The sequence below is a fragment of the Cynoglossus semilaevis genome, chromosome 4, assembly GCF_000523025.1.
Source record: "Cynoglossus semilaevis isolate Cse_v1.0 chromosome 4, Cse_v1.0, whole genome shotgun sequence".
NCBI classification, from domain to species: Eukaryota; Metazoa; Chordata; class Actinopteri; order Pleuronectiformes; family Cynoglossidae; genus Cynoglossus; species Cynoglossus semilaevis.
Genome location: NC_024310.1, coordinates 18,611,640 through 18,625,859, shown reverse-complemented (window position 1 = coordinate 18,625,859; position 14,220 = coordinate 18,611,640). Strand labels below are relative to the sequence as shown.

Below are 14,220 nucleotides of genomic sequence, written 5' to 3'. Positions count from 1 at the left end.
AGATTTTCTCCTGCCCAGATAAATGCATGGTCACCTGTGAAATGCAGATGTCTACGACCTCGGTTCCACCTGCCCATGTCGGTGAACGTTGCCTGTTTTTTGTCGTTACTTTGTGGTGCGAGCATTTGGTCAGTGTGACAGCGCTTTAATGTGAGCAGATATGGGATGCATTCACACCACTTAACACTGACACCACCGATGAGCGGATTTTAAATGTCCGGTAAATTAGTGTTTCACTAGTTTAATAATAAGCCCTTGACTTTGGGCCAAAAATATTGATTTCAGGTCAAGGATTTTATTATTATTATTATTATTATTATTATTGTTGTTGTTGTTGTTGTTATTATTATTAATTTGAATAAGGGCTGTCAATCACTTTTTAAAAATGTGATTAATCAAAAGTTAGCGGTGAATTAATCATGATTAATTGATATCAATCAACATTCCTAAATATGATTTAAAACCTTTTATTTCTCAAATTCATTCATTCATTAATTGATTGATTGAGGATTAATTCATCCTTAATTTCCTCAGTGAGTTAATAGAGTGATTGGAGTGAGCGCTGTGATTGGTGAGTGTGGTCTGATGCAAGCCTTGCATAAAAAAATCAATATAACATTTTAATCAGATTATTTATTATTTACAAATGTATTTACGCCATTAAAATTTTCATTTTGACGCTCTAGTTTGACTATATATCGCTATTATGCAATGTGTGTGACTGCAGCCCTCAGACTGTTCACTAAGGTGCTGGGCCGTACCTGGTGTGTATGCACGTGAAATACCTGCATGCATTTTTTTTTTTTTTTTGCTTGTTTGTTTCTTTCTTCTTCTTGTTTGTTTGTTTTTTTTAAGTGCTGCACTGCTGTCACGCGAGCCCCACATATCTATTATTAACAACAACAATCTTCTGTCTCCTGTACCCATTCATACACTGTAGCTGTCGTTTTCTGAAGCCATGCGGAACAAGGCCCGTCTGTCCATCACAGGAAGTGTGGGGGAGAACGGCCGTGTCCTGACGCCAGACTGCCCCAAAGCTGTGCATGCCGGCCACGCCTCCCTCCGACACCCCGGCCTTGCAGTGGTCTCCTCCGGACTGCCCTGAAAACCAAAAACACCTCCCGTGCCTTATTAACACGCATACAGACTATGAAACGGACAAACACACACACACACAAACACACACAGACATCTATATGTGCATACATACGAACATACAGTACCATTCAATCACACACACATGCATAAAGCTAAGCTCAACACACAAATACTTAAACACACATACTTGAATACACCGACACTGCACATCGCCATTTCACTTTTCCTGTTGCCATAGACCTATTTTACAAGAGATATAAGACTGTGCATTGACATGTTCACCAGTGAAGTGGGTAGGGGCGGGGACGGGAGGGGATGAATGAACTATTATGATTGGCTGCAACTCTTTTGGAGCGGGTGATGGGGGGAGATATTGTCCCGATATCTTCAAAACAAGAGGAAAGCCAACGCAGATGTCCAGGAAATCCCAACACAGCCAAGCAAGCCAAGCAAGGAGGTTATTCTAGGAGGTTATTCTAATTTTATTGAGGGCCCCTCTAAGCCCCGCCCCCCCCAATCACGGGCCCCTAGAATCCTTCTCCTTTCCCCCCCCATTTTCCACGCCCCAGGCTTCAAACACCTGACTATGATGATGACGATGATAGTGATGAAGATGATGATCACAAATGACTTTAATTTTTTTTTTAAGATGAAGATGATGATCACAAATGACTTTACTTTTTTTTTAATGGTTAGAGAACGAGAGAGAGAGAGAGAGAGAAAGATACCACACTGTCCTGTTTGTGCTCAGTTTTCATTGGACGACACGGATGCCGATCAGCCACACTCTTTGACAATGCCTTACAGAGACTACTGACATGGTTTTCATCATGTGTGTCACGGCCATCCATCAAACGTGTCAACGCCTGCAAAGACTGAGTGCCAGGCACCATCACCCGTAGAAGACCAGAAAACTGTAAGCTTGTTGTTGGACTGTGACAAACCCACTTCTTTGCCATGGACTGTTTCACTACTTTCTTACTACACATATTAGAATGATATCTCGTCATGGAACTCACGAGATAATTAGCCAATATATAACAGAAATAACCTCGGAAATTCTTAAATTTTTTTTGTTTGTTTTTTTTTTGTGCTAATTTTAGCCATAGCTGTCACCAACAAACATCACAACGGAAGAAGAAATCTGAACAAATTATTTCCCTTTTTTTTTTTTTCTTTTTCAGGAGTGGCAGAACCAGTCAGCACCACATTGGGATGATCGATCCAAAGCTAGATGCAAATAATGAATGTCTACTAAAACAAATTGAAAACTTAGGAGGATATTGTGTTAAATCTGGTTAAAAACATGTTATATCAACTGTGCAAAAAAAAAAACGAAGAAAAAAAACCTCAGTCTTCATGTTTCTGGCTTTAGGCCTGTAACTCAAAAATTGTTCTAAAATGAATCCACCTCATTAATACTGAAAATTATAGATTTACTGATACAAACTGCGGTATCTGCCCCAGAGAACGACTACGATGGCAATTTTTTTGGTGGGTCGGGTTGGGGTTGTTTTTTTTTTTTGTTTTTTTTTTTTTTAGATTCATTGTCTTTTCCTGTTATTGGTAAAGGCACATCATCAGAAGGCTTGCTTTTCTAAGAAAAACTGTTGTAAATAAGTGCGTAGCAAAACAGAGCTCACCTGTCTTTTTTTAAAAAAAAAAAAATCATCTTAGGTAACGATTCATTGCAATAACGGAATATTAAAGAAAATGCCACTCCTTGTAATTAATACAAAAGAATCATTTTTTTATGAATCTACATATTATATATAAAAATAAAATATATATATATATATATCTATAGAGAGCTCTAGAACTCATTGATCACTGATTGTCAGAGGCCGTGGCCGACGTCGTGTTATAAGGCTATTTTTTTTTAATAACATAATAACAATTTGTCATTGTCTTTGAGCGTCCTCCTCAACACCGAATGTCCATCTGCAACACACACACACGGACACACTCATTGTGATGCACGCTCACTCATCGCTGTACACACAGGGTCAGGTCAGAAAGGTCGTCCAGCTCCATGAGGAGTGTGGATGAATTTGAGTTTGTGGGTTGTTGTTTTTTTTTTTTTTTTCTGCCTGTTTGTTTGTTTACTCATTCGCTGCTTTTCAAAATCGGAGAGTTTCCTTCAAATCTCTATGTTGTTCGGCTTAAAAGCGTCCCTGTTCGAGCGTGTAAATAGGGAAGAAGCACCTGCCTGGCGGGTTTTGGTCAAATCCCTTCACTGTGGAAAAAAAAATACCATGTCTGATATCTGAGAAGTGTAGTATTTTTGGTTGCGTTTCATCTGGGTTTCATGCTTTGTCTTCCCTCATCTTGTGAGTCAGCTTTAGTAGTGAGTTCAGATTAGGGTTGTTCCCCATACTATTTTCAATAAACTGATATGAGTATATTCATTTTTGTACTCGCCATCACCGAGTACCATACCAATACTTCTGTAGGTTGGTTTTCATTATATATGCAATGACCTAGAGGGCAGTGTTGTAAACCTGCCACAGCTCTGTTGGAAATAGGGTGACATACAGTGGTTGGGTGAACCGCAGTGAGCACAAGCAGGAAGTGCTAAACAAAACAGTTTTATTCCCTTTTCATTAACAGAAGAATATTTCAATAAAAAATGAAACCGATATTTCTGTATTAAATTTTAAAAAACACTTTAAGGTGATACTGTCGTCACGTTAGACAATACATAGCAGTAACATCTCGTCTAGGTAAACGAAGCTACCAGCGATCGTTCGTAAATGATCTTGCCTCAATTTCAAAACGAGAATCCACATTTTTAAAGCCAAAACTTAAGTATGTATAATGTATGTATATATAATTATATACATTGTTATTACTTAAGTATGTAATAATATATATATTTATAGCGTCTTTTTTTTGCTATATATATATTGGGATATAGCGGAAGTTTCGCGAGGTCAGATTTTTAAAAATTCTGCGATGTACTGAGGGAGCGGGAGGAGAACCGCGATATAGAGAGGGAACACTGTGTAGCATTTCAGTTGAAAACAGTCACGTAAAACTGAATAGCACGACTTATCATGTTTCGATAATCAAAATGACCCACAATGTTAGGTTACACTGTGTAGCATTTCAGTTGAAAACACCCACAATGTTAGGTAATTGCGTCTCAACAAAAAGGTGACTCGGTGGGCCGTAAACGCCTCGTCTATCCCTTGTGGAAGAGGCGTTAGCACATTTGGCGCTGAGGTTCGTCTTCAGGTATTTTCAGATTTTAGGTAACAGAACAAATCTTACAGTAAGTGTAGCTCATGTCTCGGTTTCTGATGTAGAAATGCAGCCAAACTGCTGACATTGTTGGCCTACCATAGCAAACAATACCCGTACCAATACTGTTATTGGTATCGGTGTGTTGAAATTCAGATGCTCCGTCAGTTGGCATGTACTGGGACAGAACACCAGTGAAGATTGTGACAACCTTGCTCGACCTGCCTGGGTTTATATATTCTCATGCATTTTTATCCTGCCTCCCGCCTCTCTCTCTTTTTTCTTTTCTTCTTTCATCTTCTCCCCCGTCCGGCTACGAGACAAAGCCCCGAATGAAGCGCGAAAGCGAGTGACAGCATTTGGCAACATGAACAACGAATGACTCAAAAACTCAGACAGAGAGGTCAACAGTCGAGGATCTAACTCACTGGGTCATTGTTAGAATAATTGCATTCGATCTGTGAGATTTCACCCTAACATTTGCTTGAAATTGTTCTGTCAGAAAACGCACACACACCCTCCAATATAAGATCACAGCAATCAACCTGCACAGGAATGGACTTTCTATCAAAGACGCACTAGGTAAACACAGTTAGCAGTGCCCACAGTGGACAGCGGACACACAGGTAGTGAATGACAACACGACACAGGTGTATTATTTCTTTGCCATTCCCGGTATATGATATTGCAGCAAACGCTGACTGCTGAATAAAAACATTGTTACTTTCTTCTTTTATTTCTCTTTGTCCATTTTGTTTTCTTTTTCTAGTAAAAACAACAACGCTTATGAAGCCCTACGTGTCCGTCTGGTTATTTATCCGCTGGTCAGCTGACGTTTGGGATTCTTATTGTTCTATGTTGCTTGCTTGTGTCTATGTTAAATGTTGGTTTTTATTCTGTTTAAGTTAGCACTAATAGTGTAATATGCGGTAATACTTGGGCACTGGTTTTTGGGATTTTCCCTGCACTTGATAGGTTTTAGGCTTGAACCCCCAACTCCAACCCTAGTAGGTCATTGAACAGTTTGTCAAGAAGGCATTTGTTGCTTTTGTTTTGTATTTATTTGCCGGAAAGGAATACCTTGTGTCTCCCATGTTATTCTCTTCAAGTGCATTTTAAAATATATATAAATATATATTAAATATATATATATATTTATATATATGTATATGTATATATATGTATCCTAAAATGTGGCCTTCTTTTTGTCTGAGCTAAATTTTAGGCTATAAAAGTGTTTTGAGTTAAAAAGCAGAGACAATGTTTTCAAGGATAACATTTGCTAAAGGGCAGCTCTGTGCTTGTGAGGTATCTTCTCTGTGGAGAAGTAACAGCAGTAGCAGTAGCTGTGTGGTTAAGAATTCCCTGCTGTGATTTTGTCATCTGGGCTCTTTTTTTTTTTTTTCAATCCACAGAGACCTAACACAACTAATGTAGAGCCATCACTGACAAGCATTTCCCATTATTTCCCACCTCACTCCTCACTCTCTCCCTCTCCTTCTCTCTCTCTTTCTCACACACGGACAAACTCCCACAGCCTGTTTAACCTCACACCTCGACTTGTGCGCGTCCACAAGCCTTCACGACCACACGCACACTCGCACGCTTTTGTGTCACCTTGCCTTTTATTTTGATTTTCTATTTTACAGTGCATCATTTCCTCACGCTCTCTCAGCATCACAGCCCTTCTTATTTAAACAAATTTGTCGCTCTTTATTTATTTCCCGTGCTACTCGATGTTTTGACCTTTATTTCCAAGCAGCAGCAGTGAATTAGCTTCTGTGCAGTAAACGGGCTAGTCTAGGCCAGTTTGCTATGGCCTCATCCACATCCTTCATGCAGATTATTCCGTGTCGCAACTAGCACACAGTTAGCAGACCAATGGGATGAAATGTATTTCCGCAAATCAAATGGAACAAACTTCCTTGGAGTTAAAGCTCATAAATATTCAACTTTCTTTTTGAGTGAAAAATTGGATATTTGCTGCGTTGCCACCAGAAACCTCTCATCCTTAAAAAAAAAAATGCATTAAATTAACATTCACTCTATTCCTGCAGGCTGAAAAGGCAACACTTCAGTACACACTCTTAAATGTATTTCAGCTGGGTATAAACATCCCCAGAGTGCTTTTTAAAGTATTTGACAGCCTATTTAATCCCATAAGTGCAGATCCTACCCTCCACTCACTGTGACAATTTAGCTAAAACTTTAATAACACTTTAAAAATATAAGTAATCCTTAGCTATTTGTTCTTTTTTTTTATTGCAGGAATATACACTTGACATGATCCCATATATTTACAGAGTGTGTGCTTGACTGCCGGCAAGTCAAATCAAACCTTTCATGTGATGTGACTAAGGTCATCTAAGTATATAAAAATCAATATTACAGCCATTAAATAACCTCGGAGGAGGGAAAGACAATCAAATCACAAACGATGATCAGCTTTGTTGTACAAAATAAATATCAAAACACTATTTTAGAAATACCTTTATTGAATGATACATGTTTTATTCAGTTTTCACCGACACAAAATCTGTCTGAAAATCATGTTTACTTAAACCTACAGTACATGCAGTCAGCAGCACAAATACACAAGAACTGTATGAAGTGGTACAGTTACAAATACACAGAGTAGTAGTGAAGTATAGCAGGGTTAAAGGCAGTTATATTTGTGTATTGTGCTGTACATTGGGCCTTTACAAATTTGACTGAAGATAAAATATGTGTCATAAACAGGATACGTTTACGGTCAGCGGTTCCCAGGGGTCAGTGAGGGCGGGGGCACCCACAGGGTGCATGGAGATATTGCAAATTTAAACAATAAATGTATTAATTCACAGTGGGAAAGTTGCACTGATTTGTAACTGTAAAAGTTACATTATTTTTAAATAAAGTTTAGTGGAGATTTGTTGATGTAGCTGTGAATTCGGTGACATAGGGGGCGGGGCTTAACAACAGTCCAATCTACAAGAGTGCGGTGCTGCAGAATACCAGTGGAAATTAACAAAATATAAAATAAGGGACACTCGTATACAGGTATTTAGCAAAGGATTCCATTATTATTATTATTATTATTGTCTGCTTCCCTGTAAAGTCATGCAACACACGTCACAGTTGATCATTTCAAATGTTGACGGAAAACTGTGTAAAAGAAAATGCTGCTCTGACAGCCGTAGCCACTTGGACGCTACGATTACAAAAGTGTAGGCAAAGACTGTTTGTGCTGGACTGGCCTGCCTGCGGTCCAGGTCCGTCACTTAAAATTAGCGTCGCACCACCCGAATCACTTCAAACATTTTTGGTTTTGTGTATATTTAGTTTTTGTTAAACAATAACAATTGCATTTTTAATGATAAAATCAAATGCGTATTTACTAAATATTCACTTTAATTAGACATTAACAGGATAACACTGGACGAGATGTTGTTTTCACGGCACCTTCAGTGTCTAGTCACGTTTTTTATTAAAGACATAACGAGGCACTGATGAAGTATCCTGGTCATAAATACAACAACCCTTAATCTCTGTCCTGTCATTGGCCAAATGTTATTCAGTCTCAATCATCTAAATAGCTCACACCCTCCTCACGATGTGTGTGTGTGTGTGTGACAAATTGAACTGATTAAGGAGCAGATGCCGAAGCAAACGCTGAATCTTTTTTTATTTATTTAATTACTAATCCAAGAAGTGTAATCATATGTAATTTATTCATAACTTCCACTCTCCACCTTCTCACAGACTTTTTTTTGCTCAGTGACTCTGGTGATCTCTGAGCAGTTGCATTCTCTCCTTCTCCACCTGGAGGCGTTCTCTCTCTATCTGCAATCTGCTGGCTTCAAATCTGAAAAACTGGAGTCTCTCTTTCTCCAGCTGCAGCCTCTCCTTCTCCAGTTTCATCCTCTCCGTCTCCAGGTCCACCGCTCTCGTCCACCTCTCTCCATCGCTCTCCCTCTCCCTCTGAGTACAGGATGACGAGGGCGTGGACGATGAAGGCGGGCCCTGCTGCGACGGCAGGTTAGAAGAGGAGTCCACAAGTTCGGAGTGACTCAGGAACAGAAGCCGCAGTCTCTCTCTCTCCACCAAAAGCCTCTCTTTCTCCAGCTGCAGACGTTCCCTCTCCACTTCTACGTGTTGAAGTCGCTCCTTCTCTACCGCCAGCCGCTCTTTCTCCACGTCCAGACGTTCTGTTTCCACAGCCAGCAGTGGGCTGGTACCCAATGAGGCCGTGAGCCGTCGGCAGGTCTCTGTTGGTGGTCGATGTCGGAGCCTTGGCGGAGGAGCCGAGCGTGTCCACGCCGTTGTGTAAATACACATCACCAACATGCCCCTCGCTGTGAGACTCGATGTCGCTGAGGAGCGAGGGGATGTCATCTTCATCAATTTCTTCTTCTCCGTCTCCCACATCTCCATCCAGCTGCAGTGAGACATTGGCTTCGTTACATTTACGATCCACAAATTTCTCATAACAGTTTCACAGTTTTGCAGTAAATTGTGCAAAACTAAAACAAATATGCGCAATAAGAACGACAGCCTTGACACCAGGCCATAACACTCACATTTCTGCAGCATAATTCAGATTTTTATGTGTCAGACACCAAAGTGTGTTTTGGATTCACTTTAGATGATCACATGCATTTTTTTCTTAGTGCATCATTGCAGCATAATTCAGATTTTTATGTGTCAGACACCAAAATGTGTTTTGGATTAGATGATCACATGCATTTTCTTCTTAGTGCATCATTGTAAGTGATTTGTCTTCATTTACACTGGAAACTGCATGTGGTGAGATCGACACACAACAAACTTCAACAACAAATTATTTTGTTCTTCATGTACTTTTAAACCAGGTAGGAGCAGTGCAGTGCACTGGTCTGCAACCTGTGGCTCCTGGGCCACATGTGTCCCTAAGGCCCTTTGCATTGCCTGCCAGGTCATGTTTGTGAATGGACCAAATTAATCTGACTTAATGTAAAAACCTGTTACCATAATTCCCGGACTATTGAGCGCACCTGAATATAAGCCGCACCCACTAAATTTAAAAAGAAAAAAATAATTGTACACATATAGGCCACATTTCTCTATTAGCCACAGGTGTCCACGTTGTAACATGGGATATTTTACACAGAAAGATTTTTTTTTTCACTTTTAATTAAATAAATACTTTTTTTCCGAACCATGCCTGTAGCCTGGCCAACTACTTTTTTTCCGAACCATGCCTGTAGCATGGCCAAAGCTAACATTAGCTCCGGGGCTACCGGAAGTAGATAGATTGCCTAGAAACGTGGAACGTTGAGTTGATCGTGTGAATGCAGCACGCTAAATATTACACTACTGCATGTTGATGTGTTCAATATACACTGAAATCAAAAATGCACTTTACATAACGTCATAACCTTAACAATGACCCTAATCAACAAGTTACCTTGTTTTAGTATTTTTAAGCACTCACAATTAGTTCAATTATGGAAATTACTCTCTGGAGGTATCTCTGATACCTAAGGTCAGTCGACAGCTCCTTGGTCATGTGCCTTCGGAGTAGGGTAGTTTTTGGTGCCTGCTAAACTGGGACCCAATCCTTTGGAGAGAATCCAGTATTTTTTTTCAAAATAAAACAGTGTTTGGAATCAGATTATAAATAAAACAGAAATAATGGAAGTTATGCATTCTTTCTGTGCTGCCCAGTACCAGGGTACCAGTACCACAGGTATACAACGTAATATCTCCTTGACTAATGATCACTAACATACTTCACTTTTTTGCCCCTCACATGTGACATTAAATTTGAAGTTAAGGCTACATTCACATTTAAAGGAGAAGCAGCACACTGAAAAGAAAAATAAAAAATAAATAAAATAAAATTAGGCAGATGTTGAATTGGACATTTACGATAAGAATCCTATAACAAGGGCACATTAACAAGAGTGGACTCTTACTTGGAGGTAAATAATGTGCTTGAAATTACTGTGGTTATTAAACATAACACGGTAAGGAAGAGGATTCATTAGGCTGATTAGGTCATTAGCATAAATACTTATTAAGTCCTACTAGAAACGGCAGATTGGAAATGAGCACGAAGGCATTTTAAGTAGCCTGACTTGTCAGCATTTCTGTATTAATTAATGTATGATGTTTTAAGGAGGAACTAGATAAATAGATAAACTATTGATTTATGATCATAACATTTTACATACTCTGTACTCTGTGACATCATTTTCCATTTTCATGTCCGCCGGCGTTATCAGAGCGTGGCCGTTGGGCTCGCTCAGAGGCATCAGCTCTGGCCAGTCACACTGACTGTCCTTTGGGAAGCCTGAAAGGTCCTGCAGCTGATCCCACCCGGATCCCAGAGGCACTGCCTCGTGCACAGGGGACGAATCGTCATACTCTGTCTTTAGAACCAAGGATGATGAGGAGGAGGAGGAGAGAGAGAGTTCTGCCTGGAGCTGCTTCCTCTTCATCAGTGCACGGCAGTCCAGGTAACGTCGCTTCACCTGTGGAGTGGACACACAAGTTAAAGAAATTTGTTTTTATCGAGATATCAGAATTGTGATGCTACCGCTACACTGCTATATGGCATTATTTCATGGTTTAGCCTTTAATGTTTTCATTTTTGGGACATCAACACTCCAGTGCTTTAACCTGAGACAAGCTGAAAACTACACATTTGTATGAGTACCATTGAAAAATAGGACACGGCTGTTTTGTTTTCCACTTTAGTTAATCTAAAGAACAAAACTGTGTGTAGGTTTTTGTCAGTCATACGAGGGGAGAGAAAAAAAAAACAATTTTAAAGCAAGTGGAGTTGCAGTAAAGATGTGAAAATATGTTGAGCAAAAATAAAAATAAACACACCTCGGCAGCAGTTCGCAGCTCACCCTCACCTAGAGAGTTGACACCTCGCGCCACTTCCTCCCATGCTTGTCTCTTCAGCTCATTAATGGCCGTATTCTATCAGATGCACAGAAGAGATGTTCAAGCAATTAGACTCTTGGTCTATGAACAGCCTACGAAGCCTTTAAATGGTGTGTTTCTGAGGACAACATAATGATAAACAATGGACAACAATAAACAGGGAATCGGCGGATGAAATTCTTCACCTGCTGTCTTGAAAACAGCACATCCCTCCTCTTGTGGATCTCTCGGATCAGAGTCTGAGTTTCTCTCACACTGTAGTTGCTCTTCCTCTTTCTCTTCAGATGCTTCACCTGAAGGAAATCCAGCTTGGCAGAGAGGTGGGAACAGAATCCCCAGAAATACAATGATACGAACAAGAGACGACTGTGAGAAAAGCAGAGGAATAATGATGACATGAAGGGAGATGGAGGTGCAGACATAAAAGTGTAAGGTATTACTAAAGAGAGAAACCCCGGGGCAGAGGGGTCAAGTGCTGTAACTTGAAGATGTGAAGGTTATTTTGTGTGTGTGTGTGTCTGAAGACTCAAGAGTCTGGATCTGCTGTACATTTCTTTCTGTTAGAATTTATTTTCTTCCCACTGTTCCTAAGCGTGTTTTCACCTACAGGGTAACAGTACAGTCCTTTTGAATTCATCAAAACGAAACCTAAACTAGATGAGTTGATTCCTTCCGTGTATACACTTTTAACGGTGAAGGTTTGAGGGGCTGTTTTTATGTATTAATAATTGAGTAAGGTAATACGCATACCTAAATGATTGTAAATCAATCTAAACGTGATGTTACGTTGTTATTGTTTTGATTCTGCGGACTAGTGGCAGACTATGAAGTGCCATATTCACATTTGCCGTCTTACACATACAAACGCACATCCGTAGATATATACCATATGACAAGTGAATGGCTATTTGATTGGTTGAGTAAATATAAAGACATTGGCTGGTTACTTATGATCCGTGAATACGGGCCAATGCTTCTTTAGTCGACATGTAGAAATCCATCTTATACATTTGATGTGCATCTCCTCAACATGTCTTATCAAAAGATGATTTTAAATGACTGCTTTCCAAAACAGATTAGCGCAATTTCGTTTTTTACAAATAATAAATAAAGGCAATGTTTTTTTACAACACACGTTCTTTGTGTGTACCAAAGCATTATGTATTATATAATGAAAACAACCCACCTTGAGCTTAAAGATGTGCGGCAAATGAAATCGGAAAATAGCTATTTTCATGTAGCATTCAAATCTACCCAGAAACTCGTATTGTTAAACATTCTAGCTTTGTTCAAAGTTTTCTTTAAAATGTCGCATGCATTGACAATCGTCATTTTGTAAAAAACGCTCTTTTTTCAGCATAGATTTAACAAAATATAGATATTAACCCTCAAATACATAAAATATATTAAGTGGTTACCAGATTTTAAAGATAATCACCTAACTTGTATTAGTATTTAATATTCCTGATAGCTTCTAAAGGCATCATCAATGGACCTTTCTGATTCGTCAATCCTCCACCGCGCCCACTTATGACGTTATCTACTATCGCCCGACTCTAATATACGTGAGTGTTACTTGTGTATAATTTTAGTTGTAAACAGTGTGTTAACGTTATTTTGTGGGTGAAAAAATAATTGCCATAGATTCCGCGGTTTAAATACCCTCTGTGGTTTGATTTGTAATAATTTACAAAGCCGTGTTGGTATTTTAACAGTTCAAATGCTAACGTGCGATGCTAAAGCTAACATCCGAGTGGAGGCTGAAGTTGTAAATGTACCCAGATGACAGAGAGGGTCAGTGAAATGAAAATGTGCTCTGTCCGCTGGGCTTTTCGTTGTGCTTCGTGGACACCGAGCCGAGCTGAGTGGTTGTTTGCGGCTCGCTGCATCCAGAAAGAGGAGAAAGAAAGAATTGGACAGTTTGTTTTTGCCAAAGATGCCAAGTCAGCTATGGTGAGTTCTGTTGTTCAATTTGTACTCTAACTCCGAACTAACTTCGACAGGTTTCTTCTAAAGTACATGTTCACAATATTTTTGAAAAATGTCTTAAAACTTGCAAAAAATGTAAGTCGTACACACCGTATAAGCAATTAAGAAAGTAATAATACTTTTGTTTTTTATACTATTACTCAATATCTCTGTTTTGTTTGGTTTTTTTCCTTTCTCTCTTATCAGGTTGGCAGGTTGTTGATCAGGAAGTTTGTCTGTGAGAAGATGGGAATGCCCTGGTCAGAAATCCGACTGGAACGATCTCACAGAGGGAAACCATATCTGGCAGCACCTTCTAAGGTTCATCAACGTTTTTCAATGTACCACACATAATTATAATTTATAAATTTATTCAAAATGCCTTGGCTAAAAAATTCTTTATTATTCCGCAGCAGGTAAATAGAGACCTTACAGAACCCCACTAACCTTTGTTCGTATTTATTTACCTGTTTTCGGAAATATTATTATTGTGTTGGCTGACCTTATTGGAAAAAAACTTTGTGTCAGATATATTTGCAATTGCAATGTTTCTGATCTTTAACTTTTTTTCTGTTCCTACAGAACAGCTCTGATTCAGGTGCTGCCTGGAGCTTCAACATCTCCCACCAAGGGGACTACGCTGTGCTGGCTGCAAATCAAGGATTCCAGGTGGGAGTGGATATCATGAAAAACACCCTGCCAGGTACCAATGCAGAATATTCCTTAAGTTAATAGAACAATTTTGAAAGAGGCTTTTGATGTTTTGGCAAAAAATCATCTTTACGTGATCAGCTGATTTTCTGTCAGATTTTAAAATGCAGACAGAAAATAACAAATATTAATAAGACTACTGATTTGGCTATATTTAAGTTCAATCCAGCCTTGCTTGTATTTTTTTATGTCCTAGGAAATATGTATTGTTACCACAAGATGTCACTGTTGTCTTGTTTTTGTGAGTCCTGACGGTTTGCCATTTACTTTATTTTCTTATTTATT

General features: G+C 39.2%; 3 protein-coding genes across 9 annotated transcripts in view; 2 read left to right on the top strand and 1 right to left on the bottom strand.

Moving 5' to 3' along the window:
- The window catches only part of gria4a (glutamate receptor, ionotropic, AMPA 4a), a 99,620-nt gene extending 98,102 nt beyond the window's left edge, over positions 1–1,518 (top strand). For 2 of the 4 annotated variants that reach the window (XM_017032058.2, XM_017032059.2), the window contains exon 18: positions 941–1,518. In XM_017032058.2, the coding sequence (XP_016887547.1) occupies positions 941–1,105 (165 nt within the window). In that variant the 3' untranslated portion in view covers positions 1,106–1,518. The remainder of the gene's footprint in view (positions 1–940) is intronic. The other 2 variants (XM_025054939.1, XM_017032062.2) reach the window with 2 other exon arrangements.
- Positions 1,519–6,127: 4,609 nt separating this feature from the next.
- msantd4 (Myb/SANT-like DNA-binding domain containing 4 with coiled-coils) lies at positions 6,128–12,590 on the bottom strand. Its single transcript, XM_025055260.1, has 5 exons — positions 11,442–12,590; positions 11,197–11,292; positions 10,536–10,835; positions 8,569–8,758; positions 6,128–8,537 (listed from the first exon to the last, which is right to left on the bottom strand). Exons 1-5 carry the CDS (start codon positions 11,676–11,678, stop codon positions 8,095–8,097), a joined length of 1,266 nt encoding a protein of 421 aa, XP_024911028.1. The 5' UTR covers positions 11,679–12,590; the 3' UTR covers positions 6,128–8,094.
- A 198-nt stretch (positions 12,591–12,788) lies between these two features.
- aasdhppt (aminoadipate-semialdehyde dehydrogenase-phosphopantetheinyl transferase) overlaps positions 12,789–14,220 on the top strand; it is a 52,404-nt gene continuing 50,972 nt past the window's right edge. For 2 of the 4 annotated variants that reach the window (XM_025054907.1, XM_025054908.1), the window contains exons 1-3: positions 12,791–13,209; positions 13,432–13,545; positions 13,807–13,927. In XM_025054907.1, coding sequence (XP_024910675.1) covers positions 13,039–13,209; positions 13,432–13,545; positions 13,807–13,927 — 406 coding nt within the window. In that variant the 5' untranslated portion in view covers positions 12,791–13,038. Of the gene's footprint in view, positions 13,210–13,431; positions 13,546–13,806; positions 13,928–14,220 lie in introns of all 4 variants that reach the window. The other 2 variants (XM_025054906.1, XM_008309792.3) reach the window with 2 other exon arrangements.

What these genes read in the sequence shown, in the direction of transcription:
- msantd4 (XM_025055260.1), bottom strand. Translation starts at nt 11,678, where the DNA reads ATGTCTGCACCTCCATCTCCCTTCATGTCATCATTATTCCTCTGCTTT. An exon ending in ATGATGTCACAGAGTACAGA is followed by an intron (nt 8,759 to 10,535) that starts GTATGTAAAATG and finishes GTCTCACTGCAG; the next exon opens with CTGGATGGAGATGTGGGAGA. An exon ending in AGACCTGCCGACGGCTCACG is followed by an intron (nt 8,538 to 8,568) that starts GCCTCATTGGGT and finishes CACTGCTGGCTG; the next exon opens with TGGAAACAGAACGTCTGGAC.